The sequence below is a fragment of the Blennius ocellaris genome (genome assembly GCF_963422515.1).
Source record: "Blennius ocellaris genome assembly, chromosome: 22".
In the NCBI taxonomy this organism is placed as follows: Eukaryota; Metazoa; Chordata; class Actinopteri; order Blenniiformes; family Blenniidae; genus Blennius; species Blennius ocellaris.
Genome location: NC_137671.1, coordinates 15,738,348 through 15,763,993, shown reverse-complemented (window position 1 = coordinate 15,763,993; position 25,646 = coordinate 15,738,348). Strand labels below are relative to the sequence as shown.

Here is a 25,646-nt window from a genome sequence, read left to right as displayed (position 1 = left end):
TCTGAGCTTACAGAGGCAGCAGCATCCAGTGGCTTCCCATGTGACTGGATAAATCAATGACTATCAAGGTAACCTGCTATGTAGACATATTTCCATGTTTCACTGGAGCTCAATCGTGTCTTTAAACACGTCGTGTTGCTCCGGCGTTCTCATCGACGTTTCAATTGGTCTGATGCAATTTGTAAGCCTCATTACATTTAGTGCTGTTTAGCAGAGGCCGGCTGGCAAACTTAAAGATCGTTGTCGTGGAGGCCAGAGTTTAATGGGATAGACACACAGACGCTGTGGACATGTCTGATTTGCTGTCTGTTTTTCTTTTCATGCTCAATTACTCAGCTCTGATGGGCTCCACAGGCCAGGAGAAGCCTTACTTTAACTTTTATTTACTCTGTTTGGAGACTGGAGTGACTGAAAGCAAACACATCTTTGGTGGATGAATAGTTTTCTTAATTTGCTCCATCAGATTTAATCCATTAACACCTGACATGCGTTTCACGCTTTTGACAGCGATGGGGTTGAAGCTTCTGTCAGAGGCAAAACACACACGAATCAAAAGACGTGTGGCGGAAAAAGACAATTGTCTCACATATCAGTCTGAAACCCCGTTCACACGACAATGTTTCAAGTGAAAATGCGTTTTTGTTCCAGCACAAAAGCTGAAAGCCAGGCCACTCGCTGGCGCTATTGCTTGTTTTTGTAATGAAATGACACACATGCATGCAGAAAATAGTACGATATAAACATTAACAATAGCGAGTACATTGAGTTTCGTATGGATGTTCATTCGTTCATTTCATTTTATTTTGAACATACTGAATGAAAAAAACTATATGAGTACAATGAAGTGAAAATTCGCTCTCCATACTAATTCGTTCAGCGTTTCCATCATCTGCTCAGAATGGAGGCCGTTGTCAGAAAGTCTCATTTTGGCCCGTTTCCATGGAGATAGAGTCGGATCACTTTTGAATAGTTCCACCGAGGGAGCCGTTATCAGAAAGTTGTGTTTTCAGTGGCTCCCAGCATCATTCTAAAGTAAATAAACACCCAAAACACAACAGACGTTTTGCGTTTTCACCCCTCTAGCCCTCAGTCCTGTGTGCTTCACACACCTCACCAATCAGCCTGGCTGTGTGTTTGTTTATTCTGACTCCATCCAGGTCTGGCTCACCACTGGTAAACATTTGAATCCCCAGACTGGGAACTTGCAGGTAGATTTATTTGTGAATGTTTTCAGAAATTAGTGAGATTTCAGTTCTGTGGTTCTGAAAGGTACAGATTTATCTGGATGAATAGTCAAGAGACCTTTTTACCTTTCCAGCAAAATATTTCCCAATGAAATTGTCCGGTGCAGCCAAGCTTGAAGAATTGCAATTTTTTTTTTTTTTGCCCTGTGAAACTAAAATTATTTGCATGGCTAAATGAGAAAATGTGGGTTTTTCACAATTTCAATGAACTGACCTGACTGAGCTGAGTAATTGAGCAAAATTAGAAATTCGATATGGTGAAAAAAAACAAATAAACGTGCAGAAAATTTGATGGTTGAAGCTGCTGCTGGATTTCACAACGTTTCAAACATGAATTCCTGATGGTGTGTGCGTGTGTTTCTTCTTGGCTGACATGCAGACGATGGAGTGGCATCATAAGCCGCCTGCGACGTCACTGTCCATTGCAGGAGGAGCACAATAAAATGACAATACCTCGGAGAAATCCTTCTTAAAGCCATCATCCGCTCCACTGAAATACGGCCGAGTATGACTTTATAAGACGTAACCGTCAGGGTGAGGACGGTGGAACTTAATAAAGGAGCCACCACTCAGGCAGAGAATGGTGAAATATAGAACGAGCCACATCCACCCACTTAATGGTAATGACCTTTAATAAACCCACTGTTAGATCCACTGTTACAGTGACGTATGGCCGCTCGGAGGGTTTATTGCTTTACTGAGTGGAGGAGGTGAACGCGTAGGAAGAGACGGAGAGGTGTACAGTCCTGCGGACTGATAACATTATTGCGAAATTCACTTTTGTCCCTCTGAGATCCAATGAGCCGTTTTTTAACCCCTTCCTCCCAAATAAAATGAGTCTGAAGCCACAAAAACACATTCATCTCCCGACACGCCCACTCTCACCAGCGTAGAGAAGCGTCGGGAAAATTTCAATGTCTGCTCCGGATTCCAGAATGTGTTTGATTATGAGTTTAGGAAACTTCTGAAAAGATCAATTTGAGAAGTTTCAAGCTGGAAAAGCCTTCAGGGCAACTGTGACCTCTTCAAAAATAATTTAGTTTCGGCCTCGAAAAGTGGTCCGTTTATATAACAGTGTATTGCAATGTAATGAAAACGTTGTTAACGTTTTGTACGTTGAACTACAGCGGTATTCCGAGCCACTGGAATTACAATGTTTTTAAACCCGCTCAGTGGAAACAGTAGAAATGTGACTTTTTGAAAAGACTCAGCTTTTCTGAAATGCTGCCCCTGGTCATTCACACCACGGTCATAGTAACGAGTTCTTGTGCACATGCTCAGTAGAGATGAACAGTAAGAACAATGTTTCCTCTGTCGTGTCATGACTCCCAGTCCACATTCTCCTGGGATTTGGTAGTTTTATAGTTGACAGTCACCGTAATACTGATCTAACTTGGTCGTCTGTCTGCTTCCTGAAAATATGGATTTTTTTTTTTTCATCACGTACTTTCTGCGCCACAGGAAAGTAAAAAAAGTTTCAATTTAAAGGTTATTAGTTTACGTGTCCAACCCACCCAAGATGAAATTGGGCTTTTTGTGGCCTCTGGACTAAAATGTGTTTTGACACCTCCGGTAGAGACAAAACAAGGAAAATTCAGACTCGACATACTCCATTAACTTCCTGAAGACTTTGCCTTCAGCAGTTATCTCTGAAGGTTTTTTTTTTTTTGATTGTGGTGGTCCAGAGTATACATCATGAAAATGTCAATATTCTTGTAAAAACTAACAATGACTCCCAGAAATGACAAAAAGCCAATTTTAATGAAACCTTCTGATGCATAATACAGTGAAATGTCTTAAAAACTTCTCCGAGCTGTTGCATTGTGGTTGTTTTTACCATCTCACCCTGACAGCTTGGCTTTGAGGCTAATGCTAAGTTGCTATCTTTAATAGCAGCATCGCTGATATCTCAGCTCGGGTCCCAGGCAGTGGCGTGGGGTCAGGGGAGGCAGAATGGAGGAGAAAAAAGACAAAAAAGAAAAATGTACATAAAATAAATATTTATATTTTTTTAGGATTTGTGTTAAAGATGCATTTTCAGTATGACTACACATTTTTGACATTTTAGTCAGTAAAAATGGCCGACTTTGAGTATTTGGCGAATAAATCACATGACGCTGTCCGTTTCTGTTCCTCAGCATATCAACAATATGAACTTTACACTAATATTAGTTACACAGCAGGACTGTCTACAGTCTCTGTCATATGTTTAATGTATGTGTGAGAGGATCGTTCCTGCTGATCGTAACAATAAAGTGCAGAGAAAGGTCAAGCCAGTGAGGCAGGCAGTAGCCTGCCTCACTGGCTTGACCTTTCTCTGCACTTTATTGTTACGATCAGCAGGAACGATTCCAAGCCTCACGTCAAGGGGGCGTATGTGAACTGATCTTTGGCCATAATCGCCATTGAGACTGACTTTTTGTTTCATTTTTTTGTTTTTTTTAATAAGATAGGAGTAAGTTGAAAACATTTAAGTGTGTGATAACTAAACTTTTGGCCTAAAATAACTTCTTTATTATCATTTTTGATAGACAACGTTTATTAAAATTGATTAAAGCACCAGAAGGTAAAGTTTGAGAAATAACAGAAATATTGTTTCTGAATTACTAAAGGTCAAAATTAAATGAGTGCTGCACACTTCTCTATACTTTAATTAGTTTACAGTAAATATGAATAGCTTGGACACAAGGAGGGTGCTCTATCCATCTCTATAAAAGAAATGTCGTTGTAGGACAAACATGTTCCAGTGTTTATGTTTGTGATGATATGAAGCATTACCAGTTGATGCTGTTGGATGAAGAGTGAAATAAGAAGCTCTTTTCACTTCTTACATTGTAAATGTGAGTCCAGAGGAGTCGGTGCCTCACCAGCCAGGAGCCTCACCGCTCGTCACTGGTCTCATATACAGCCGGTGTTTGTTTAACACCCTTACTTTAAGGTTTCTAAGCCTCCCCATGCCCCCCCCCCCCCCCCCCCCCCCCCCCCGCCTCGCACCAAATACAGAAACCCCCCTCTCCTTCCCTTCAGTCGACACTGAGTAAATTAATTACAATGCTGTTAGACTTGTGGTAATCTTTCTCTGGAGTGATGAGCACACTTAAACACACACACACACACACATTGTGGCTCGCAGTGTGTACAAAGGAGTTAAAGCTTTTTGAAACAACACTTATCTTGGCAGCGTTTCCCGGCGGTTTCTTTTTCCTTTTCTTTTTTTTTTTTTTTTTTTAAACACACAAACAATTCAAACAGCAAAATAAACAAGTGTGCTATTGATTTCCCAGAGTGCAACAGACCGCTTATCTCTTTCGCCTCGCAGTGAGAGCCGACAGTTTCCTCATTAAAAATGAATTGGATTAGCATTACATTGAATGTGGCGGGAACGCGTAAACGAAATCGGTGTGGATTTACAGCCCAGACCTCGCGCGCGTTTTCCCAGCGTCCGTCTGCGGCCCGGCATCCCTCGTTCCTGGAGATTGCACCCGAGGAGGAGGGATTGTGTCAGAGGAGGAGGAGGAGGAGGGTGAAAGAGGACAGGCTGCGCAGTCTCAGCAAGCAGCCAGCGTTGAAGTGATAATGAGACATTGATCAGAGCCTCGCAGATGGCGTGATGAAATACACGAGCTCTGTCTGTCTTCATCCGTCTCCCACTGTCCTCGCCCATTCCCTCGCTCCTCGCACGCTCTCCGCTCCTGATTGCCCCGTTTTGTTGTCTCGTGTCATTTGTGTTTCTTTCTCCTCGTTCGGATCAATCATCGTTTCTTCAAACTTCTTTCACTTTTCTGTCAGCTTTTATATAAAGTCTAAAAAAAATGTTTTTTACTCAAAACTTGTTTTTCTATTTTAGAATAAGGAAAAGGAGCTAAATCAACTTAAATATGGGTTTGAGGGGTTTGTACCTCAATAAGAAAAATAGAATAGGTCAACTCAATCAAATGTTCTCATATCTTCTCTATTATTGATGGATGCTCTGGTATTAATGTCATCAATCTTTTTGATTCTTTGACAGAACTTTTTTCTTTTCATATTTTCGTGGATTTTCTATTTTCTGTTTTTTTCTTTTTTCTTTACTTTCTTTAATTTGGCTTTGGGATTTTGACTTTTACCACTTACAGTTGTACAAAATATATACTTTTCATACTTAACATTAATTTCAACATTGCATGACACTACTAACACAAATTACACTTTAAAAACACATTTATTCAGTATTTTGTTTTGGTCTTCGAAAGTTGTAATTTTATATATTGTGCTTCTTAACTTCAGAATAACTTTCCGGCTTCACTAATAGGACAATATCTTAAAGAGAGTACAATCTTTTCACAGTTTATTCAATGCAAAATTGACTCAAAAGGCTTATAAAGATTATATGGAAGGTGAAATATATTAAGAACGAGCAGCCACAACCAGGAAGTGAAGCAGATTTCTCACTGCCCTTCAAAGAAATATACCGATGCAGTGTTTTTATTGAAGCAAAATACAGTACATATCACCCTGCAAATGTAACTGAGTGTAAAAGAGTGAAACTTTAAATCCGCCCATCTTGATGAGTCCTCTTCTTCATTGACTCTGTTCCTGTGTGTTTTCACTGCAGCGGTGGAAGACAGGAAGCTGTTCATCGGCATGGTGTCGAAGAAGTGCAACGAGAACGACATCCGGGTCATGTTCTCCGCTTTCGGACAGATCGAGGAGTGCCGGATCCTCCGGGGTCCCGACGGGCTCAGCAGAGGTACGTCGCCGCTCGGCCTCCGTCCACACCTGATTATCGCTGCTCCAACCGCCTCCAGAAGCTGCAGATCATCACGTCCGCTCCAGAACGGCTTTTTAAATCATTCAAGCCCCAAAGCAACGGAAAGCAAAACCCACAGTGACGTTGATTTAGTGAAAAGCATTTCTGCTGCATAATCAGATGTGATTCGATGGAATTCTCAAACATTTGTAGCGTCACTTCTTCAGGTCCGTATCAGGTGAAGACACAAAACTTTCGTTGTGTATTGCATTTCGGTTTCTACGACAATGGTGCTCAGAGCCACTGAAAATGCAACTTTTAGATAACACGTTATCAAAAAGATAACACTTTTCTGAAACTAAAACATCAAAATGATGCTTTTTCCTTGGAAACGTTGTGGTGGGTCTTAATCTGAACCCGTTTTAGTTCCGAGACTTCCTTTAAGACAGTTTCAAAAAATGAAAAAGCTTCGGTTTCACATTTTTGTCTCAGTATGATTTAACATTTAAATGGCACAACAATGTCCATTTACATGGAACCGGCAGAACTGCTGAAAATGATGCAGTTTTCATGTTGGGCCAGTAGTGGGAGCTGTTCTTTGTTTGTGCAATGAAACAATCCGTTATAAACAATAACAATCAAAATACACAGACATTCCAGTGGACAGACGACCAAGTTGGACTGTTAATATACTGACCCAGGAGAATGTTGGCTGGGAGGCACAACCCAACGGAGGAAACATTGCTTTTATTGTTAATCTACTGAGCATGTGCAGAACAACTAGTTACCGCAGCCTTGGTGTTCATGCACAGTAGTTGCGTTTTCCTCTGTCTCCATGGAGATAGAGTCAGAGCGTTTTTGTAAAGTTTCGCTTTGGGAGCCGTTTTCAAGTCGTTGTGTAAAAGTGTTAATGTACCTGATTTATCAAAAAAAGAGTCAATCTGTCATTCAGTTCCCATCACATTATGTAGATAGTTAATGTGTGCAGGTACGGTGCGGAATTTGCAGTATTTTAAGAGCTACAATATATTCCAGCCTTCGAGTCAGATTCTCAATTAAAGTCTGATTAATTGATCTATGGAGTGAATGTGAATGAACTGCAGCGCCCTCTGGAGGCTGCTGTGAATACACGCTGCTCCTTTCCACTCCGATATATCTCTTCTTCTTCCCCCCCTTCTCTTTCTCTTCTCAGCCCTCGATCACCCCCCCTCCTCCTCCTCCTCCTCCTCCTCTGACCTCCTCACCTCCCCTCATATCTCTCACCTTCCCCCTGCAGTTCCAGTTCAGCCTCTCCATACGCCGCGCTGCGCTCTCCACTTCCCCCGACAGGTTGTGAATCGCTGTTTTGTCACATTAGCACTATAAAACCGATGGAAAAATTCCTCTTTGCTCAAGGTGAAATGAAAAAAACTTGAGGGATATTTGCCATTTAGTGAATATAATAGAGATTCAGTGCAGTAAATAAGAAGAACTTTTTAGAAAAACAGCAAAAGGCTTTCTAGGGGACGAATAAAACACCCAGACCCGATAAATCAGAGAGGCCGGTTTTCCTATAACAGAACCAAAAAAAGGTGTAAAACGCAGCCTGATGAGAGGTTTGATGTGCTAAAATCCAAATCTAAATGAGATTGTTTTTGACAAAACCAGGCGCTCAGTGCCGACTTCCATTACTCCACGACTTTCTGAATCAATGTTACCGATACTTTTCGGTCAGCCGTGTTGAGATTTGAAGCCGCAGCTCTGGAAAGCAGGCAAATCACCGTGATTACTGGACTCTCACAAGAAATCTTGGTAATAATAGCAGCCGATTTCCTTTTCTTTTCCCAGCTGGAGTGGAAAGTAAGCACTGATTTGGCCACTTTGAGACTCATGAAGCAAATAATCTGAGATGCATTTCCAGCTCAGACTGTAAGGTGCTTCGTGTTGCCTCCACTGCCGGTTGGTTAGAAACTGCCGGATTATACGGCAGCAAGCTGGAAATCGGTTGTCGTGTTCATGCATGAGTTTGACCAAGCAAATTTCACACTGGGACTTATGATAAACACTCCCCAAATGTGAGAAACCAACAATTGATCGGTGTAAATTGTAACGCCGTTGGTCAGGCCTCCGTTTACATGACAATGGTGATTGGAGCCAATGAAAATGCAAGTTTTTCGAAAATGGGAGAAAACACGTGTGTGGTTTCATTACGATTATTATTGTTATTATTATTATTATTATTATTATTATTATTATTATTATTATTATTATTATTAATCTAGTAGTATAGTAGTAGTATTGTCATGGCAAAAAACACTATAATTAAAATTAATTGTTTATGTTGCTAACACCTGGCTTAGCAATATACTTTAACTTAATTATTTTCATTTAATTTTGTCTCACAATTATGTTAAACTTTACAATCACATAAACTATTAAATATTAGTTTGATCATTTTAGTTTCTCTGAAATGTTTAAAGGCAAATATTAGAACGTGTTTATATTCAGCTGCGCTGACGATTTTGAGTTAATCTTTAAAATTCTCATCAAACCTGTTGTATATATGTTTCGGAGTATCATGACAATATCATTGTATCAGTAAGCGTGTGATTATTAATTATATGTGGTAGTTCTCTCATAAAATAGGCTAACTCAGAAATATTGATGCATTTCCACTGCGGCCTCAGATTCGTCTCCTTCGTCACAATAGCGAGACCCCCCCCCCCCCCCCCACACACACCTGATTACGACCATCCTCCCTCCCCCCACCCCTCCTCCCCTTTGTGGTTTCATGTGCTGAGGAGATGGAGGGGCTTTTTGCAGATCTCTGTCCTCCTTTCCCTCTTCCTCCTCTTCCTCCTCCTCCTCCTCCTCCTCCTGTCATCGTCACCCAGGGTCCGGATGGATCTGTCGGTCATTTTTTTTTTCCTGTGCATGTCGGACGTTCTACATGTTTCTCCCTCTCTCCGTGTGCCCTCTCCCACTCTTCCTCCTCAAGGTTATCTCCACTTCGAACCTCCAGCTACTCAAACTCCCATGACCCTTTGCTTTCCCCGAGCAGCGCCGCCTTTCCCCTCGCCTCCCTCATCAAACCGTTCCCGTCCCAGAATCCTCTACTTTACATCAATTTGTCCTCCACGTCGGGCTCCTTCCCTCCCTGCTCCGTTTCCTTCCTCCATCCCATTTCCTCTCTTTTGTCCTCATGAATATTTCACAAGCGACGCACAAATCTTCATTTTTGCCAAAAAAAAAAAAAAAAACGCAAAGTCAGAAAAAGAAGGAGGTGCAGGTCGGCCAGTCTGATCCTGGCAAGTAAATAAACACCACTAACCAGGCTGGAATTAAATAGGCCCTTCAGGATTTCTCCCCGAGGCCGTTCAGACACACCTAGCCTCGCTGCGCAGCGCAGCGCCTATTAAGCCACAGTATCAATCAGAAGAGAACATCCTGCTATTAATAAAATATGGATCACACCACCAGTGGATGGCTGGGCCTGGGGAGCTAGCCTACTTTCATTAAAGGACTGTTTGGTTCTCCGCTGACGACAGAATGCGGCCCGTGAGGTATTTTTAGCGATCAAGCCACATCCCGTCTCCTTACGGAAGAAAAAATGAGACAAGCAACGAGAAATGCTCTGTCTTTTTCCAAGTTTTCATTAACGACTTGATGAATCAATGATCGGGCACAGAGGAATTCTTCATTTAGTTGAGATCGAGCTGTGAAGAGGAAAAAAACAGCTAAAGATAGAAACGTCTTTGTGGGTGAAACAGTGCGAACCCACAGGTCTCCATCAGATGACACGCGGTGATGTTGAAGCTAACCGGCGTTATAAATAGAGTCGGGAGCGATCGCCCCCCCCCCCCTCCCCGTCCACAAGTGATCTACTTCTCTGCAGAGGACGGGGCTTCCTCCTGGAAAAGAAACGGTTAAGTGACAGATTGCGGCCTGTCAGAAATAGACGAGTTGGAAAAATAAGTGACCCTCTTTTTTTTTTTCTTCTTTTTTTTTCAATGTCCTATCTTCAGTGCGAGCAGTTCTTACTGTAGAGGACGTGGAAATATTTATTAGGTCACTGCTGCAGAACCCGACGATCTTAAACCACAGATTTCAATAGAATCCTCACTGATTAAGGCTCCGTTGAGCCGACAACGCTGTCAAGTGAAAACGCAAAATTTCCAAAACTTGATGAAAATAGCCACCAAAGTAGAACTTTTTGAAAAGGCTCAGTAGACGGACAATAGGTCTCCGTCGTGTCACGACCCCAAGTGCGTATTCTCCTGGACTTGATCGTTTTCTAGTTGACAGTCACTATAATAACAATCCAAGTTGATCGTCTGTCCACGACAATGTCCTTGTTCTATCATTGTTAATGTTTAATTACTCTCCGTGTTACTTTAATTACACATTTTTCAGTGTTTATGCCACTTCTGTGGAAATGTACATCGCTTTCAAAAAGTTGCTGTTTAAATGCGAAACTTTACTTAAACGCTACGCAACGGATGGCCTCTGTGTCGTCGTCTTCCAGGGGAAATCCTCTCGGTGTGAAATGTGTGTCAGCAGAGCCAGAAACTGACCATCCGTCACTCTCAGCCTCGTTCTATCACCGGAACCTGATAGAGGTGGAGGAGGACAATGATCACATCTATTTCTCAACACATCCGTCCTTCCTCTCTCGCTGTCCGCTGCATTATCTGTCCTCTCTCTTTCCCCTCTCTGTGCCTTTTCATCCCTCAGCCACAGCCAAGTCTATCTGATGACCCAAACTATTAGTTTGTCTCCTCCATCGCCGAGCCACGAGTCTGCCGGCTGAACCTGTGTGCGTGTGCGTGTCTGTGTGTGTGTGCGTGCGTGCGTGCGTGCGTGCGTGTGTGCGTGCGTGCGTGTTTGTGTGTGTAATCGGTTCAGGCCTGGCTGCGCTAGCATGGCTTGGTGAGTCTGTTAGCATATTATTAGCCCGGGGTGTTGTTCAAGCACTTCTCACATTATCTTCGGTAATCACTCCCTAACCAGCCAGACGGACACAGCCCTGCGTTCCCCCCCCCCGTCCTCCCCCCGTCCTCCCCCCGTCCTCCCCCCGCTACCAACAGACAGCCGATAGCCACTGAACCTAGAGCCCTCTGGCTGTGCCCGGTCCTGTCTTCCTGAAATCAGCGTTGATCACGGAGGCGGCCACGTCTTCCTCTGTCTTCATCCACTTTTCTCTATTAAATGAATATGCTGTCCTATCTGAACCAAGCCCCCCCCCCCCCCGCCCCGCCCCGCCCCGCCCCATCCCGCCCACAAAATCCAGAAGGAGGAGGGTGTCAAACAACCAAAACAATTCAAAATCTGGATTCACAGTGTGGGAATGTGTTTTCTTTTGAGGCGAGAGCAGGTGTGACTAATTTGGCTGCTGCGTAGGAGCGAGAGGACGAAGACGAGACAGAAGAGGCCGCGGTTGCCTCGGATGTCCTGTGGCGGATTGTGGGGGTCGTGGTTTGTCATGACACTGTACTCGTTTCTATGGCCTGAGAACACTTGTCGTCTGCCTGTGAGCTGTTCTCTGTATCGATCTCTGTTTTGGGTTGTTGTTTCTTATCTTTCTTTTTTTGTTGTTTTTGTTTCGTTTTTTGATAACAACGACGTGTCCAACCCTTTTGTCTTGTTTTTGTTCTTTCTCGTCTCCCCTCCTCCTCCTCCTCCTCCTCCTCCTCCTCCTCCTCCTCCTCCTCCTCCTGCCCCTCTGCCCTCCTCCCCCTTCCTCCCCTCCACTGTCCCTCATCCCTCCCTCCCTCCCTCCCTCCCTCCCTCCCCTCCTTACAGGATGTGCGTTTGTCACGTTTTCCACCAGAGCTATGGCACAGAATGCAATCAAAGCCATGCACCAGTCTCAGACTATGGAGGTATGGTACTCTCGCCCTTTTCTTCAAATCTCTGCTTCTCTACTTCCTTTTTTTTTATACATGCACTCCCCGTGTAAATGTGCTGTCTGTCTCATCCGTCTCACCTTTTCACTCGCGTATCCTTAAAAGCAGCTTAAGAGGTTGAGTCAAGAAAAGGACGTCAGATTCCAAACTAAACGCTCACCCTGCGTTAAAATGCATGGGTTAACATCCCTCGCTGTATTATCATTTATTGTGCACAGAAAGGGTGAAGTCATTGCATTAAACCTCCAGGAGAATATCCTCCGATGAGATGAAGTTGTGCTTTTGACAGATTTTTGTATTTTTTTTGCACAGGATGAAAGGAGGGAGCGAGCTGGCGAGGCGCAGTCCTCCCAAACTTTGTTTCGTCTTCTCAGCCAACTGCCTACAGTATGAATATCCAGCAGGACGCTATTCAGCCCAGCGTGTGAACAATTACCCGTGGGCATTAAACATGAGTCATCGCGCCTTGTCATCTTTAACAATGTGTAGGCAGCCTTAAATCGCATTGCTGCAAAATATTCAGTCAAATTAACGGTGGAATTGATGGGAAAATTAATGGGGATCTTGTCAGCTGAGGTAATTTTCCTTTATACAGTAAATCCCCTCAATAATGTCTCGGAGAGTTTGGAAATCTTGACAACTTAAGATGATTACCCTCTGTTTCAGTACAGAAAGAAATTCACTTTCTCCTTCAGAAAAGCCAAAGTAGTCATACATGCAGTGTGTGTATTATACACGTATTTGTACTTTCATTTATGTTTCACTCTGGTTCTGATTATTTATTCTTTTTAATTGTGTGTTGTCAGGTTATTTGAGTAGGATACAGTTTTAATAAATGGCATAATAATACATTCAAATCAGAAAGGAAAGTCTGACTGGACCGAATCGCAGCGTCTCTGGGTAAACGATGTCAAACGAGAGTGAGCCCAACAGCAGAAGTTATGTAGTGCAGATTCATATCGAAAAGCTGGAATTGAATGTGGCTGCATTTTGTTCCAGTCAAGTGGATTATCTGCTGTTTTATCTCACGTAGCCAACATGCTTCTTTTCAATTTCTCGATAAAGGTGGAGCCCAAAGATACAGAAAGTACTGTAGTGTGGCGAGTCTGTCCGTCAGCTCTGTAGCTCCCTCTAGTGGTGGGCGGCTGTACGACAGGGAAGCAGCTTCATGCATGGATAATAACACTAATTGGTTTAACTGGTGCCAGACTTTTAATGGCTTCTATCCAAGGCTGTTGTGGAGCAGGAAGTCACAACCTATTTTTCTGTCTCTGTTCTGCTTTTCATGAGAGTGTCATTGGCTCTTCTTTCCAAACAAGGCCAAACTTCAGCCCAGTCTGAAAGCTGACAAAAACAGCGGCACCTCTGACACCTTCAGCCACAATTTGTCCGAGTTACAAACCTCATCAGCCGCGCCGCGACCCCGGCTGGGCTGTAATATAAGACCCAGCCGCAGAGCCTTTGTGTCCGCCCCCCTCTGCCCCTCGGAACAACCTCCACCGCCCGGGGTTTGTGCGCCCTTGTCAGCATTGTCAGGCCGGTGACAAGGCAGGATGACAGCGCGATGATTGGGAGAGAATTACACAGTGTAAGACTGAGCGCAGGCTGTGTGTACCCGCATGAGTCAGACAGGGATACAAAAAGTGGTAATCACAGGCTGTATTAAAGAAGAAGAGAGAAAAAAGAAGCGCCGTTCACCCCTGTATCCTCCTCATTAGAGCTGATCATGATAATCATGGCTGCTATTGATGCGCTGTGACCCTGACATGGGGGGAAAACGCAGGCTCCTCCCTCCCCCCATCTTGGTTTGTGTGTTTCTGTATGCGTTTCTCTTCCTTCCGTGTTTGTGTGGCCGACGCTGCCAATATCAGTGAAGTGTCTAGGTTGATTTATGTGGCCGAAACAGCGGCGGTGGCGCCGAAACGTGTCTGTCTTCCCGAGTAGAGGGAGTGACACTCTCCTCCGACAGCGTCAGTATTAAGCCAGAATTATCCCCTCTCTGAGCAGTCGTCGTCTCCACAATGGGCCCGGTAAACACCGGCCGTGTCCCTCGCTTTTATCAGGCGTGCAGAAGAAGAAAAAAACAGGCCTTAAACCATAACACAACGATATTGCAGTGGACAATGGCAAAATGCCTTCATTTCCATTTGAAAACAAGCTGTCTAGCCGCAGGCGGACCTAAATTGCCGCATCCGTTTGTTAATGTTCCTCAGTTTTGCAATTTAAAAGTAATTACTTCGGGTCCGAATGAGGGAATGAGGTCTGGTAAATAGAGTTTGGTTATTGTCTTGGCTCTATTGCACCCCACTGTCTTCAATAGAGCAAGATTGTGTGTGTATGTGTGTGAATGGCGCGTTCGCGTTGGCGCGTATGTATTTTCCGAAGAGCAAGGAAGGTGTGTGTGGGGGGGGGGGTAGCTCATTCGCTGATGGCCCTGTCACTGTCATATCCATTCTCATTATGGCCTGACATTCAGGTACACATCGACGAGCACGTCTGCCCGCGCGCACACGTGGAAAGCCCCGCCGCCCGCTGAATGTCAGGCCTTAATGAAAGCGGATATGAGCGGGACGGGTAATTCACCATCGGACCTTTTAAAGGCACACGAGGCAGGAGGAAGTGGGCCGGCCCTGTTGTCTTGTATCTGTGTTGATTTACATTATTCACTCCTTTTACAAAAGCTGGGTTCTCGCTCTGCGGCGCACCATCAACGCTGATTTCTATTTCTGCCTCCCTCTTTTTTTTCTTTTTCTTTTTTAAACATGTTTCATGTCCTCATTGCATTACATGCTCTCCTGCACACACACACACACACACACACACACACACACACTATGAATACAAAAGGCATTCAAGCGCATTTGGACAAGAGCTTAAGTAGAGCATGAGAGACAACAGAGTGTTTAGATAGTGAGCAAACACATCTGTGAGCTGTGATGAACAGGAGAGAAGGAAAATGTGAGGTTAGTTTTAATCACAGGCAAAACAGAAAACTCCTCCTTCTCTCCATTTGTGAACGACTAAAAGCTGTCAGACACCAAATCTCTAAGGTTTATTACCTGAGTGGTATTGTCGATCATAAAAGGCCCACAAATAGTCATGTATCAATGCACTGTATCCTGAGTGTCTTTATAGTCGAAGCTGAAGTGTTGATTCAGCTGTGTGATCAGTCTGTACCGCGGTTGAATCGTTTCATGCTGCCGTGGTGGAATAAGTAGGTAACTGACATTTTCAAGTCTCATAATTTACTTCTGCTCCATAGTGTGCAAGAAAAAGTGGCTCCAGTTTGAGTGTGAGCTCCCATGTTTGAGTTGTTAGCACTGTTTGATCTATTTAAGTGGATTTAATCACCAATTAATCACCGTGAATCACTCGGTTCTGTGGTTTCGTATCAGTAAAGTTTTCTGTTTTTACGGTAACGTTCTTAAAATGATGTTTGTCCACACGGAAATGGCAGAAACCCTATAGCCTATGTCGTTATCATGGTGGGACACAAATTTGAGCTGTTGATTGTTTTTGGAATGAAACCACACATACATGCCCGCAGAGCGTACCCGACAATCGTATGGACAGAGGATGTATTGGATGCTATTCTCGGTAAATCACAACTATAAAACTACCAATGTCGACTATAAAACTAGAACATGGACGGGGAGTTATGCCACTCTGGAAGCGGCCATGTTTGCTAATGGGAAAGCGCTGCAGAAGTGAAATCCATTTACCAGATTTATTTTTCCCTCTAAAGATGGAAAATAAATAGCAGAATTATCTGAGACTGGAATCACTTATATATCACTGTGTATATATATGTATATATGTATATATTTCACTTATATCGCTCTTTTCCACCACTTGAGCAGTCCCCAAAACGTTTCGCATTGTCACTTTCACACATTCACATACTCGTCCATAAATGCTGCCATGGAAGCCGCACAGTCCATCCACTGAGAGCAGTTTAGGGTTCAGTGTCTTGCTCAAGGACAGTTGTGGACAGATAGGAGATGAAACCTGCAACCTTGAGAGACGACTCGTTCTGCCAACGGAGCCACAGCAGCCTCGGATAAAAACTTTTTTGTTTTTTTTCATCACTTCCCAAAACAACCAGGTTTCTGAGTTTCTTAAAAACTCAGAAATGAGTCCCGGCGGAACATTGGGAGTTTTTCTCAAATCACCCATTCACTGTAAAATCCACCAACGGTCCCGGAAAACAAAGCAGGCAGGAAGCGTGGCGTCTCCTGCTGCCCATCAGGCTTTTTTCAGCCGGTTTGCCAGCATTCAACAAGCCCGCTGATGTTTAGAGGTATTACTTTCCGATGGAGGTCTCTCCAAATGTGACTGCTGGGTGTAATTACGCCTCATGTTGGGTAAATCTAAATTTGTAAACTATCCGATCTGTTTTAGATTGGCCACTTTTGAACACAAGCAGCAGGGGGCGACATAATGACTTCATCCCTTCGTGCACACCAAAATATTTCACCAGTCCCCCGCAGACTGTTGACACAGAAGACCACATTGGATTTATTAAGATCATTCAAGCGATGTAACAAAGCTAATGTGTGGCCATAAAAAGAGTTGCTAGTATTTCTCTTGAAATGGTCTCCGGATTCGAATATATTTCAACAATAACACGCCGTGAAGTCGTCGCAGGTGGGGTTTCTTTTTTTCTTTTTCTTTTTTAAAGCTATTTCAGGAGCCGGGTTTTCAGCTCTACCATGTTGCACAACTTTCACATCTTAAGAAAAATAAAGTGCTGCGAGTCTCTCAGGAACGTTTCTCACCGGGAGATGTTTCTACAGGGGAAAACACGTCTTTCTGTTCTGCTATTTTTGTCTCTTTCCTACGATTTCTGTGTTGGATACATATTTTTGAAGGATATGTACCATCCTTTTGGAGCATCAAAGGCAGCGACAATACTGAATGTTTCAGGTCGAGTTAACAGGCTCGGTCTGCTCTTGAACAGTGAAAATAGCATTTTGAAGGTTTTATATCTTTTTTTTTTGGAGTGAATTTGGGTGGACTAACAATTTATAATGTACACATTAAAGATCTAATGGTTTACCTCAGTGTTATTGAGGATGTTCTAAGCCTCAGTTGTGATTTACCCTGATGAGAGCTTCATTCAATTTGATCGTGTTTCCTCTCTGGTCCTCCGTCTTTATATTTGTCTTCTGGTTTTTTTTGGGGGGGATACAAAGTGGTCCCACAGTCGTAGACATTACTGACAAAAGTAAAATATAAACAGAAAAGTACAATATAAACATTCAAGCACCTTATAGCTATTTCCTCCTCAAATAAGACCACTCAGTATCAGTTTATCACAATCAATGTGCCTTCACTGATGCTGATGACGGTGGAGTGTACAGTAGGAAATTTGCATGTTGTTGGAGACGCGCAACAAAACCGTGAGCAGAAAAAAACTGTTGCTCTGTTTGGAGCAAAACTGCTTGTGGAAGCGGAGGCAACGCTTTAAGCTACTGAGATGCTACTTCAGGAATCGACCGGCTGCTTGTTGGTGTGACTCCTGATTTACGATTAAACACCTTTATCGTTTATTCTTATTCAAAACTTACAGATGTGTGATTTGTACCAGAAACAGGAAATTACCAAATATGGTACAAAGTCCATTTTGCTGGAATTTGTTTCAAAAGTTTGGAAGAAGTAGAAAGCAAAGCACATTTAAAAGTCGTTTTTAATATCCCAGTATCGAGACCTAGCATGTGATTGACAGACGGGTCTGTGTGGGCAGACGGGATGACAACCTGTGGTCTACAGCAATAAGCACCTGGCGTAATTACGTGCTATCCAAATTTATAATCACGTAATTGCAGCATAAGGATCGGCTGTCATGCTGCGAACATGCGCCGCGGCCATCTGCTGAGCTGCAGTTTGACCTCGTCTTGCTGTTCACGCCCACCAGAAAAGTTTTAACTCCGCTCCCAAGTTAGCGGCTTGTGAACAACTTAACCAGGAGTTCACCCAGCTGACAAACGCAGCTCTGCAAGACACGAGCGTGAAGAGAGCATCACACATCGCTTCCCATCGCTTCCCCTCTGAAAAACACACACACACACACACACACACACACACACACACACACACACACACACACACAAAGTGAACTTATAAGCTCCAGTCCGTTTACCTTGAAAATCAATCTCTCATAGCTTTCAAGAGTTTATGTGCTCTGAACCTTCTCCATCTCATTTATTTACCACGCACATAGCCTTTAAATGTCAAACCACGTTATCTCCCTTGGCGGGCGGCGATGCAGGAGGCGTCGGGAGTTTGCATCCCGTGTCTGAACGCTTTGTGCGTGTTGTTGTTGTTGTTGTTCCAACTTTCTGTCCCAGAAAATCAAAGCATGTGTGACAAACAGAAATGGATCACTTACATGCTTAAAAGACTACAAATGACGCGGAAATCAGGGAATGCTTAAACTTTACACTTCCGCATCGGTTTACGGTTATTGAATCTCTCCTTCATCTCATCATGTCTAAATTGTTTTCATCATGTCAAGCAGTTTGGTGTTTAACGTATTGGAGTGAGAACAACGTGTTTTATGCGCTCATGGGAGCATCAAACTGACGACGTTAACAATACAGATGACGCGAAATGACATTTATTCATTCAGAAACAAAGTTTACTCCAGTCAAGTGTTTCCAAATTCAAGCAAGTTACAAATGGAGTTAAATTTTAAATAAAGCAGGAGCTGATTCTTCATATCTCCTTATTTCCATGCTGTCAGGGTGAGTTTGGAAAAAAAACACCCATTATGCAACAGCTACAGGAAAGAAATTGTGCGTGCGTGTGCGTGCGTGCGTGTGCGTGCGTGCGTGTGCGTGCGTGCGTGCGTTCCTGCTCAGAATCACTCAGGTCCACTTTTCTCCATATGTTCTCTGAGGAAAGGTGTCGCTTTACATAAGCGACACTTCAGAGGTCAGGTCTGGAGTGTGTATGTTGGATTGTGGTGTGTGATGCTCGGCCGACCCTTCCTGTGTGCAGCTGAAAATTAGTTTCAAACATCAAGGAAATTCATTAAATAAAAAAATAAATAATAATAATAATAATTTTGCATGATGCTCCTGCGAGAAGGATTTTCTTCATCCCACTCATTATCCACTATAGGGCTTGTTAGCCCTACAGTGGATCTATGCTTGATATATGAAATTTCAAGCGGCTACTAATAATCTGTGATAAATTAATTAAAAGTCCGTCTCATGTAAAACCGACAATGCTTTGTGTCTGTGAGTGACAAAATAACCAACAGATGGCAAAAAGCTGCCACAGATTCCGCACAGTGTGGTGAGGGCAGAGTTAACCAGCGAGCCGGCGGCCCGAGAGGCTGCTCCAGAGTGTTTCCAGGCTGACCGGCGGCAGCAGGCCCCCGGGCCCCCCGCCTCCACCAGCCCCCGGCGCCCCCCGCCAGCCCCTCCTCCCAGAGCACGACACTCATTCCGGGCTGCATTTCCTCCCTCTCGCCCAGTGTCAGGCAGAGTGATGAGATATTTAGCAGAGAGGGATTGGGAGCGCCCGTCTCGAGGGGAATAGAGAGCCCCCCCGGTCTAACCCCGATGCAATCCACTCGTCCTCTCCTCCACTTTATCTGTCGGCGGTCGGAACAAAGAGCGAAAATGACTGCTGGACAGGAGACGTGCTCGCTCAGCTGGTAAAGTCGGGCCGCGGCCCGCAGAGGGGAGCTTGTCTGGCTACACACACACACACACACACACACACACACACACACACACACACAGGTACACTGTCAAACAGATCTTAGGTCACGATGTGTCTCAGGCTACGTTCACACACCATTTCAAGTGAAAACGCATCAGGGTCTTTTTTTTTGTCATTTTAGTTTGAGAAAAGTCGTTACAATGTAGTTCACATGCCAGGACACGAGTTGGTGCTGTTTTTTAATTTGTAGTGAAGCCACGCACCTGCACTAAACATCAACAATGGGAGAACACGGACGTTCTAACGGACAGACGACCAAGTTGGATTGTTGTTACAGTGACTGTCAAAATACAACTGCCAAGTCTCAGGAGAACATGGACTGGGAGTCATGACACTTAGGAGGAAACATTGTTCTGATTGTCCTCCTACTGAGCAGAACAATTGTTTACTATGGCTGTAGTGTGCAGGACCAGAAACAGCGCTTCAGAAAAGTTGCATTCTCCTTCCATGAAAATGAAAATGAAACAACAATGACAAATGTCCTTGAAATGACAAACAAAAATAGTGGAAATTTGCTTTTTTGCTCGTTATTTTTATTGAAATAATTGTATCTCGGTCCTGTTCTCACAATGACTTCTCCTGCTGCACCGTCAAATAAAACACTACGGAATTAGAAATGTCCTTTAGTTTGATGCTGAAAATGAATAGTATTTACTTGGAATTCTGCTTTTGCAATGTGTGTGCAGGTAAATCCATACACACACACGGTAGCTACATGCACACACACACACACACACACCCACACACACACACACACACACACACACACACACACACACACACACACACATACACACACTTGTTCCTTCACACACTTGTTCACTCACTCTTGACATGTATATGTATATATATATATGTGTGTATATATCTATATATATATACATATATATTATGTGTGTGTGTGTGTATATATATATATACACACACACACACCTCAGCTCTGAACGTGCATCGCAGCGCTATCTGCGGTAGCCAAATCCCTCTTCTCCCCCGCCGAGTGCGGATCGTGCCTCAAACTAAATGTTTCAATCAAAAGGTTTTTTCTCTTTATCCTCTTGTGGCAGATTGCCTTTGTTTTGCGACGGATTTGCCCCTAGTTAGGCTTTGATTGCGCTCTGTGAGTAATGGCGTGGAGCGACGGATTACGACTTGTGGCGGGGGCTTCCATGGGGAGCGGAGTGGAGTGTTTGCCTCTCATGTCGTAGATCGTCCGATAGGTTTACACACCTTCACTCTGTCTCACACACACACACACACCCACACTTGAAATTCAAACAATTAGACGCACTTCTTGTGATTGTCCGTGTCTCTTGCCCTCTCCACTTCTCTCCCTGGTCATCCCAATCACTCTCTGTGTCTTTTCTTTCCCGTCTCTCTTGTACTTACACACACATTAACAGACACACACACACACACACACACTCACACACATCAAGACTCTCCTCGTATGAGCTGATGAAATAGTTGGAGAACTCAGGAAATCAGTGTCTGGTGAAACCGTTCTGGACTCAGAGATAACTGAGCCCTTGTGGGGGGAAAGAAGAAAGCCCACCGGCTTTGGAGTCAAGTTTCCTGTGCGACTCGTTGTGTGTGAGTGTGTCGTTGAATGTGTGAGTGTGTGAAACAGAGGGGAAATTTTCCAAGGGGCTTTTTAATTGACATTTTCCCTCAGTGCTGAAGTTTGTTAATCGGGAAACAAGCTCCGATTGGTCTTAGTGGAGGTACAGTGTGTGTGTGTGTGTGTGTGTGCGTGCGTGCGTGCGTGCGTGCGTGCGTGTGTGTGTGTTTCTCTTTCATCCTGTTTCTTTTCTGTTCATTGTTTTCCTCTTCTTACTCCTTTATTCCTTTTTTTCTGTTCTTTCTCTCCTGCTCTCTCTGGGTTTATTTCCTTTCATCTACTCATCTCCTCCTCCACCCTTCTCTTCTTCCTGTCCTCCTTTCTTGTCATCTGACTCTTTGCTTTTTTTCAATGTTTTTCTTCACCTTCACTTTTTTATTCCTCCTTCTCCTCAGCCGTCTTATATTTCCTCTTTCATTTTCCCGTTTTCCTCACTTTGCTTTTCCTCTCCACTGACGTCCTCCACCGGCTCCTCCCTCTGCTGACTCCACGTCGTGTGTCCTCCTCTTCCTCTCTCCTCCTCGCAGGGCTGCTCGTCTCCCATCGTGGTGAAGTTCGCCGACACGCAGAAGGACAAGGAGCAGCGGCGTCTGCAGCAGCAGCTGGCGCAGCAGATGCAGCAGCTGAACAGCGCGACCACCTGGGGGAGCCTGACGGGCCTGGGCGGCCTCACCCCGCAGTATCTGGCTGTAAGGAGAGCCGCCGCGTCGCCCACCTCCACCATCACCTCCTCCTCCGTCCCTTACTGCAGCCCCATGGCCAGCACCGCCGCAGTCAGTGCCCCAACCAACAATATGCAACAAACCTCTCCTCTTCCTCCTCCTCCTCCTCCTCCTCTTCCTCCTCACTGAAATCTGCACTAACTCTTCTGTTTCTGCTCCTAACACCCTCCTCTTCCCTCTCTCTCTCTCTCTCTCTCTCACCCCCTCCCCTCCCCTGGGGAGCACTCAGTGAGGAAATGAGGTCTCTGAAATGACATTTTACGTCCAATATTTTCCCCCCCCAAAAAAAATTTCACGCCAGATAAAATACAAGAATACAACGTTTCTTACTGCATTTTATTGCACTCCGAAACACTAAAACTCTCCATGCAGAGTCTCTAATGACGCCGTCGCAGCAAAAGGAGGATTTCAATCTTGTGTTACGGGCAGAAGCAGAAAGAAGTGAAATATACAAGATTAGGAACACATTATCATCCTAAATTGTCCTGTTTTATTAGTTTTCTCCAAATTTCACTAAAACAATCAGACAAATATGCAGAAAGATTATTATAAGAAGCTGAAAGACACTGGAAGAGGGTCATTTTTATCTACAAAATCAACAAAATGGTACATCGTTGGAGATATTTTCTCCCGATGTCAATACCTGCAACATGAAGTTATACTTCTTTTTTTAATCACTTTAGATTATTTTGAACGTTTGAAATTATCCAGTTGCACGAATGAGAAAAAGGAAATATGAGTAAGAATAAAGAGTTTCGGCCAAGTTTAAGTGAAAGTGCTTAAAATCCATCAAAGTTGAAATTGAATCATGCTTTAAGTCAGTTTCACTTCGAATTGAATGAATATTATTATAGTGTTGTTCGTCCGCTTTGATCTCAAATATTGTTAATATTACCCAGTTTGTTATTCATTTGATTTTTTTTTATAATTATCTAATGAAGAAGATATAACTGAACACAATTCAAAATGCTAAGGTAAAGTATCGCTTTATGTCATATATTTTACAAGGTTTTTGCTGCAGTAGAAAGAAAGAAATCAATTATAATCACATTTATCAATATTGTGCATTGACTTTATCACACCAGAATGTTTAAAACTGGATAAATTCTTAATAACTTTTTGAATTTTCTACCAATTAATCACCATTTTTGGTTCATTTTGGTGCAAATATGTATTTAATATAATTAACATGACGATAATTTACATTGGGTGCTTTATTCCAATCAGACAAACCATAACATATTGGGATTTAAATGAAAATAGAAATTAAATAAAATGTTTCCAAAATTATTATTTAAGAAACGTAAAACCTGCAGAGTTGAGTGTTACTATCTTTTATATGATATGAAAATGTAGTTAAAGCAGGTATGATGACCACATTGTGATTCAATTTAATATTAAAAAAAATTTAAATATATATATATATGATAAAAATGCATGATGTACAGTTATTAGCGAAGTAGAACCAGGAGTTTCTTCTGTATTTGTTGCCATAATATTACCAATCAAACCTCAGATTTCTCCCTTCAGACGTTGGAATTTAGCACCTGAACATTCAGACAGAGGACACCAGATACCTGGAATGCTCATTTTGTGGGCTTTTTTGCATTGTAATATTTGAGAGTGAACTAGAATGATTTCCAGCCTCTGGGATTCTTCTGATTCTCATTTTGATCTGCTGCTGAAAGTCATTGGTTCTATTTAACTAATCTGACCTGGACGTGGCTTTTTCTTGGTTTTCAGAGACCTCATTCTCATTCCTGTCCATCTATGAAGATTTCACCCTGAAGAAAGTATATTTATTCCTTTAAATTTCTGATTTAACAATTCAAACTCCCTCTAAAACACAGTGTCTATTGTCTGAAGGGAAAACTGACAAACAGCTTAGTTCACTCTTCATTGATTCTGGAGGAAAGTGGAAATAATTTGCACAATAGAAACATCATGTTAATTTTCTGTTAATTTGACTCTTTGAGGGAAGAGTTCATGACAGAATCAGTATTCCACTTTTGTTTGGAAATCTAATTAGTCGCTCAGATCGGAGCTTTCATGCTCAACTTGTCTGCGAGAATCGTGGAGGAATACAAACTGCGTTTGCAGAGAGGAAAGATCAAACTGTATTAGCGGCACATTTACTCATCGGTGCAATAAGATGAGCTCCATTGGAGCTACACTCCAGTTCTCAGTTTACTCCAAATATTGAATTTATTGTAAAATATTTGATATAGGCAGCTGAGACGAATGATCACAGTGACAATTGTAATAGATTACATGAGCACTAAATACGGTTGTAGAGTTGAAAAAAATGTTATGGTTAATAAGTTACCTATAGATTAGTAACTTTAGTAAGTTTCAACCACACTCAAAAAAATAACACTTGCTAGGTGAACGTATAATATCCTCACTTAATTAAAATTAGTTTGTGATTTTAATTTTTGGGGGCAAGTGGATTGTAAAATGAGCAACTATCATTAACTGTGTAAAAAGAAATGTGTCATCATCTAAGATGGGAGCCATGCTAATTCAAAACTTCCGAGATTTTCTCCCAATTTTTGACTGTTTGGGTGTAAATTTGCATTTAATATTCTGATAACACTAATTTAGGTAGGATGTTTGAACGCTTAACTTTATTCCAAAAACAATCAGACAAACTTGAATATGTGGACCTAAATCCAAAGATCTGCAGAATTCAGATTAATCATCTTTAAAAGATGTTGTTTAAATATGGTTTTAAAAATAGAAATAATGGTAAAAGCAGGTATGATGAGCATGGTGTGACTTAAGTGAAGATCAAAAATGTCCTAAAACATTCATAAAAAATGAATTTTAGGATGTATTTCTTTGAAAATGCATGTTTATTACAACGAACATGATTATTGTATATATATTAGCTGAGTGGAACCAGGCGTTACTTCTGTCTTTGATTCGACAATATTACCAACAAAAAAACCTTTGATTTCTCCCTTCAAACATTTTACCACCAAGAAATTCTGGTGGTTTTTACAAGAGAGTAGATATACTTTTTTTTAATCCCGGAGCGAAATCCCTTAAGCCTCTTAATGACTGTAAAGAGGAGAAGTGTGTCCTCATCCAAGATGGCGGACCGTAAATCTCGGTAAATAGCAGATAATGTTGACTAATCATTCAGATTGAGGCTTCACTGTAAAATATTGGATTTAAGACCACATATGAACCTTGGATTTGTTCTGTTCTGCCTGCTTTTTTTCTGCGAACTCTGCACAAACTTTCAATTCATGAGACACTTGTTCCAACTAACCTAGACTCTAAACATGGGGTGTCAAACAAAAGGTCAGTGGGCCAGAATCAGGCCCGACAAACCCAAGCTGAGATCAGTGATCATAGAAAAACCAGCATGAGCCTCAAAGCCATGCTGTCAGGGTGAGTTTATAAAAACACCCATAATGCAACAGCTGTAGGAGGGTTTTTGGACATTTCACTGTATTTTGTGTCTTTCTAATTGACTTTATGTTGACATTGAAGTAATTTGCAGTAGTGATAGTGTCATTTTGTGCAAATATAGACACTTTCATTACGCATAACAAAGAAAAGTTTAAATTTAAAGGTTATTGAGACACTATTTTAAATTAAATGGGCTGTATGTGGCCTAAAATGTGTTTGACACCTTTGCTCTAAATTCTAGAAACTTTTGCCCCACTGAACACTCCCACACTTTGTGGACGTGCTGTGGTGAAA

General features: G+C 42.7%; 1 protein-coding gene across 8 annotated transcripts in view; it reads left to right on the top strand.

Moving 5' to 3' along the window:
* Window positions 1–25,646, top strand: part of celf2 (cugbp, Elav-like family member 2) — a 237,182-nt gene that overhangs the window by 185,501 nt on the left and 26,035 nt on the right. For 4 of the 8 annotated variants that reach the window (XR_013937105.1, XM_080518089.1, XM_080518088.1 and 1 more), the window contains 3 exons: window positions 5,839–5,973; window positions 11,755–11,834; window positions 21,738–21,983. Coding sequence is in view for 7 of the 8 variants with exons in the window: in XM_080518089.1 (XP_080374215.1) it covers window positions 5,839–5,973; window positions 11,755–11,834; window positions 21,738–21,983 (461 nt within the window). In the remaining variant the exon portion in view is untranslated. The remainder of the gene's footprint in view (window positions 1–5,838; window positions 5,974–11,754; window positions 11,835–21,737; window positions 21,984–25,646) is intronic. The other 4 variants (XM_080518093.1, XM_080518091.1, XM_080518094.1 and 1 more) reach the window with 1 other exon arrangement.